The 5,958-nt window shown below is 39.1% G+C and overlaps 1 protein-coding gene across 1 annotated transcript in view; it reads right to left on the bottom strand.

The window, feature by feature from the left end:
- FBXL13 (F-box and leucine rich repeat protein 13) overlaps positions 1 to 5,958 on the bottom strand; it is a 61,986-nt gene continuing 56,028 nt past the window's right edge. Inside the window, 2 exon segments of the mRNA XM_031059021.1 lie at positions 1 to 63; positions 65 to 160. Of these exon segments, the coding sequence (XP_030914881.1) occupies positions 1 to 63; positions 65 to 160 (159 nt within the window).

Here is a 5,958-nt window from a genome sequence, read left to right as displayed (position 1 = left end):
TCATTTTTCATTTTGAAGAATTTGTTTTTTCAGGCTCTGATCTGTGTTTTTTGGTGAAGGTGGTTATGTTACCGTCCCTGTCATATCCAATCCAGGAAGGGTGGTCAGCATCATTATGTTCCTGTTTCTCCAGTTCAGCTGCGTATTTCCAAACAGCTTGGCTGCAACAAGAATTTAAAAATAATAATGACAAAATTTTTCAGAGGTTGTTTTTACGAAGAACACTAAAAACAGCTTAATGATGAAAAGGTTCCTTGTATTAACTAAACCTATCAATACTATAAGGGTGTTGTGGAAAATAAACCAGAAGATAATTGGTTAGGTCTTAGAGTCACAGAGTGAATTATGTTGGAAGAGGTCTCTGGAGAGTGTTTTAACCTGATACTGCTTTAAATGTATCCAACTATTCCAGGTGAGTCATGGCTTTGCCAGATGAGTTCTGAGTATCTTTAGGGATGAAGGTTTCACAGTCTCTGGGATCCTCTTCAAGAGTTTGGCCAGCTTCCTGGTTAAAAAATTAAAGTTTCTTTGTAATCAGAATGTGATCAGAATTTTCCATATGCCATTTGTCCTATCAGTGCACCTTTGACACTGGTCTGGCTCTGTCTTCTCTCCTCTATGCTCTGATGAGAGTTAGAGACAGCAATAAGATCTTCCCCTGGGACTTAGTGAAGCAATTCTCTGAAGGTTCTTCACAGGTCACACGCTCCAGCACTTTAATGGTCTTCATCCATACTTGCTCTAGTGTGTCCGCATCTGCCTGAACACAGATCTGAGAGGGTGATGCCACTGGAATAATAACTTTGTCTTTGGAAGAAAATATAAAACCAACCAAGATAAATAAACCAGCTACATCCAAAGGAATTACAGCATCTCCAGGGTCTTTTCTCATGGCTCTGTAGGAAGGCTGTAGTAACTGTGCAGGTCTTTCTGCTTTTCTATTTGAACCAGTGTCTGTGGCACCTCCAAGTATTTTACCCTTTCCTCCTTCACCTTCTGCTTGCTTTTGGCCAGCCTCTCTACTGTAGGTATCTTCTGTCACCCATCAATTTTAGCATGTATTGTTTCAGAAATGGAATTGAGTGCACAATGGGCAGTGCTACAGGAGCCTTGTGCTTACCTGCATTTACTGGCTCTGGCTCTGGACCTGCCCCAAGTCTATGTTTTGTTTTGCAGCTTCTGTGAGAGCTGAACCAGAAGAGAGTTTTCTGTGATGCCCAGACCTACCCATGACCCCTAAGAATCCCCCTCAACATTTTGTGGCCACTGCCCTTTTGCTGAATTAGAACACAAAATAATAAACTGGATCAAAATTTGAGAAAATCAGGCCTCCTGAGTGAGACACAAAAAAGAAGAAGAGCAACTCTCCCTTCTTTCTTGGCAGTGTCAATCCAGCAATTTTCATTACCTTCCCAAGCTGAAGAAACAGAACCCATCACTTTCAGTCTCATGAATGTCTCTTTCTTTCCATGCCTTGTGTGAGCTGGCTGCTGGCCTGGTCCTGCTGAGCAGAGCACCCTCCTGCCCAGCCTCCCCCAGTGCTCCAGGGTGTACTCCAGGGCTCCTGGGGAAGAGCCAACTCTGCAGCTCCCATCCTCTCCAGGAGATTCAGCCTGATCTGGTGTGTCACAGCCACAGCAACGCAGTCTTTCTCCCTGCTGGCCAATTCCTAAGCTCTGGAAAAATATAATATACAGCATCCAGACAATACTGGAAAAAAATCCAAATTGAAGTGCTCTGTGATCTGTCAGTAATGCTGCTACAGCGTTTTTTGTGTTTGTTTCCCAAAGTGGAAATGCTGGAGATGGTTACAAGGGGCAGATGTGCCCAGCTGTGATGCTTGCACCACTACAGCAGGAAAGGGAAGTGGGCAGGAGTGGAAAAGGGACAGAATTAGTGGAGCAAGAAGGGCTTGTTTTCAACCACTGCAGGATATTTTTTTATAAAATGTCCAACACTGACACACTCTATGAGCCACATGAACACAAGGCTGCATCTGTTTTTATATTAGGGAGGCCTGTGCCATTGAGGAATGTGTGCACAATTTATATGAGCTATAAGCTCTGACCTATAAAAAATCAACTCATCCAAGTCCAAATTCCTGTTTTTCATGGAAACTGCAATGTATAGTGGCTGTCTGAAGCATGTATAAGGGGAGCTGTTACTACTTTTTTGGAAAGTTATGATGTCCCATGCCTGGAGCTACAGTTGAATGGTTTGCCAGAAACAGCCATTCATTAATCATCAACACATGGTAAAAAGATTGTTTATTTAAGATATACTGTACTATGACAGAGCCTGATTATTTTTATTTATTTATTTATTTACTGTCTTAAATGCACCAATTGATGAACAAAAGTATTTCAGCCAATAATTACAGTTATCTTTTGCAAAACAGCTATCTCTTGGTATAAGTCAGACAAAAGAACTGGCCCAAACACAGGACTTGAGCAGCACTGGAATACCTAATTGAATCCCTACCCAACGTTTGAATCCATTTTACTGAGAGGGGGTAACTGGGAAATATAGTTCTGCAACATGGTTTGAATCCTGAGCCATTCCAAAATTCAACAATTTTTCAGAATCACAGAATGTGCTGAATTGGAAGGAACCCACCAGGATTATAAAGTCCAACTCCGAGCCCTTGAGAGCACCATTCCCAAGAGTCACCCCATGTGCCTGAGAGCACTGTCCAAACACTTGAACTCTGTCAGGCTGGTGCTGTGACCACTGCCCTGGGGAGCCTGTTCCTGTTTGACTGGGTCCATCATAATAAAAAGCAGAGATTTGGAAAAAAAAATTCTTGAGCTGAGGTTACGGAAACCAATCATCAGTAAAAAGTAATGGAAAATAAAAACTCAAACCTGGGAGAAATGTTTATAGTGCAAATACAGGAGAAATTAAGCAAGTGGAAGCAGGGAGCTAATGGGGAAAGCAGGAAGCATTCTGCAGGCATGCTCCAGGTTACAAAATGTGGTGAGAGTACATAGGACCTGACGTATTCTGAGGTCCATGTTAACTGCAGTACTTTTATCATTTTATGGCATCCAGTTCATATGCACTCAGTGGCTGAAACATGGCACTCCAGGAACCTCTATGTTACTTCCAAAAAGAGAATTGCAGTCAGTGAGAAGACAGTACTGTATTTCTGTTTCTTGTTTAACAGAAGACTTAGGAGTAATTGTTGTTGATCTTTTACCAAATTGTGTGTAGGAGGTCTTCATTTCCAGTTCCCTGTTTGTTTGAATATTTGGATAACACCTAAGAAATTCTATGAGTTCTTGCAATCTCCTTTCTAACCAACAGCAGCCATTAGGAAACAACAAAACCAAACAAAAATTAAAGTCTTCTCTAAATGTCAAATGTATTGTAACTATTAAGATCTAATGTGATTTTTGTTTAAAAGGCAAAAATTGTAAGAGGAGTTGTTGATGAGTTTCTTGTTAATAGCGTAGTCATGAGTTTAGGAGAAATGTAACCAGTTTTATGTTAGTGCAGACAAGAAAGAAGCACCTCATGTTTAATAATGTAAGGAGATCTTTTCAGGGAACCAAACTGTTACAGATGAGATGTAGTTTGGGGATATTACAAGCTTAGCTGGCTTCTCTGTCAATTGCGTGTTTCCTTTCTCATTTTGCATGTAGAAATGTTAGCACAGAATGTTTTACAGGGAACAGAAGTGTTTCTCTAAAGATGCCAGTATGTTATTTCCTGTAGGAGTAGTCTTAAGCAAATCAAACTGACACCACCTTTTCCTACATTTTAGAAAGCAGTGAGTTAGGTTGTTTTTCCTCTAGCAGAAGAAATCAATTGTACCAGCACTATGTACTTCCACATTAGATTATCCATGATTCTTTCTGCCATTTAGAAACTGGATTAACTGAAAGGTCATTAGCCTCTGGATACAGAAATATGCAGAGGGATACCAGGCCACAGACCTTTTTTCCTTCAAACATTTATTAAACCTGGAAGCAGGGCAGTATTTTGGCAAATATAATCTCAAAATCTACCTTATACTGGAAAGAATGAACCATTGAAAAGCCCATAACTGTTTCCTATGAAGCTGCATTGGACTGAAACTTGAAGAACTTTGTGGCTCCACATGTTTTCTATTTTAATCTATCAAAACAATAAAAATAAAAAAAGAAAAATAATGTGCACAATACAAGAGATATGACTCAATACTTGCAAGGTTTAGTCTATTAAGAAATGTCTGCTAGAACTGGTTAGTGTTTAACAATAAATAATGGGGAATTCCTTTGGAACAATGAAGTAGTATTTTATGCCACAGATATTTTAAGGCAACTTTAAACTAAAAACATATTTCTTCTATTGCTTATTTAGAACCTAAGCCACTAGCTTGTTTAATTCTCCAGATGAATGTGATTTTTACATAGATGACCTCTTCCATCTCCTTAAACAGGGAATGAAATTTCTCTACAGTGTAGGTTTCACACCCTCAGAACATAAATTACACCTGAAACCAGCCTTTACCTTCTGTGAAAATCTAAGAATCTGAATACGGTTTTAAGAGTTAGTCTGAAAACAGAATTTGGGCCTGATTTAGTTTTTCTGACAGTCTTTTGCTTGTCATTCATTACTAAAAACATACAATTTGTGAAAGAAACACATAGTTTTACAGAAATACGTGACAGCGACAATACTGTCATTGCTTTTGATGTTGTTGAAAAGCTACTGCAAGATAACTAACTCTAGTATCATGCCATATTTTACTGTGCTTTTGATATAGTAATTGGCAGAAGATAAAGTTTTTATCATCGTTGCCATATTGACCTTGAATTGCAATTTAAAAACAAAAAAGATTTCCTAAAGTGAGAAACATGCAGGATGTGGAACATATCAGAATCTCGCTGTGAACTCCCTTTTATCTTCTGAATATCATTCCATCTGAATACAGCCACTATATTCTGTGGCCTGGCAATGTCTAGGGTGGGATTTCTTTGGACTTGTTGGAAAGAACAAGGAAAAAATGTTTGGGACTGCATTATTCTGCATATCAATCCACCTAGTAGGTGTTGTCCCAGACTCGGTGCAGGATAGGAGTTTCCTACCACTGAATAAGTGGTGTGAAGGGTTAGAGGCTGAGGCTGGCAAGGAAAAAAAACCATCCACTGTCCAGAAAATGAGACTCAAGAAAATAAAGCTGGCAAAGTTTACCTAGTTCTAAACATCACAAAAAGGGCAAAGATAACACTGGGTGGAGATGTGTGTCTCATGTTTGCCTTTTTGTTTTGCAAAGATGTATAACTCTCCAGGGTTATCTTTAGAGTAAAAATAACTGGTTGTGAAATTCCTTGGCTGGGTTAGAAGAGTTTAATCAAGACCTTTGGAGAACCTATTGCACATGGGACTCTCAGGCAAAATCCTGGGTCATCCTAGGCCAGAATAATGCAAATGAGTTTCTGAGAAGTCATGTCAGCTCCTTGGTGATGGCTCACCCAACCCAAATTGGAATTTGCACAAGTTTCTGTTCCCATATCATCTCACTTCTACAGGAAGATGGATCAGCAAGCAGAATCAGAAAGGGCTGACACACTGTTGCTGCTCTAAACAGAGATATGAAGTCACAGAATGAACAAGTCAACAACAGTAATCTGAGGATAAAAGAAAAACCCTTGAGGCTTAAGATAAGAAAAACTGTAAATCAGAAAATTATGAAGAGATTAAATGAATCTGAATTAATTTAATTTTTTTTTTAATTACTACTGTTTCCTACCAATCCTTCAAAGTACTTTCTGTATCTAACAAGTGTTTAATTAGAAGCAGAGATTTTAAGGAGAAAGTTCTGAGATGACATTGAGAAAACTACATCTGAGAGAAGTGAAGAAAATAAGACCAATGACAGCAGAATTGTTTGTGGTAAGACAGTAGAGGAGGATTTGGAAAGTGTGAAGCACACTGGAAATACCTTTGGAGTTATTAAGTATGTGTATTGGT

Source organism: Geospiza fortis, unplaced genomic scaffold (assembly GCF_000277835.1).
Source record: "Geospiza fortis unplaced genomic scaffold, GeoFor_1.0 scaffold424, whole genome shotgun sequence".
In the NCBI taxonomy this organism is placed as follows: Eukaryota; Metazoa; Chordata; class Aves; order Passeriformes; family Thraupidae; genus Geospiza; species Geospiza fortis.
The sequence above is the reverse complement of the archived record's forward strand: the minus strand, read 5'-3'. Positions and strand labels throughout refer to the sequence as shown.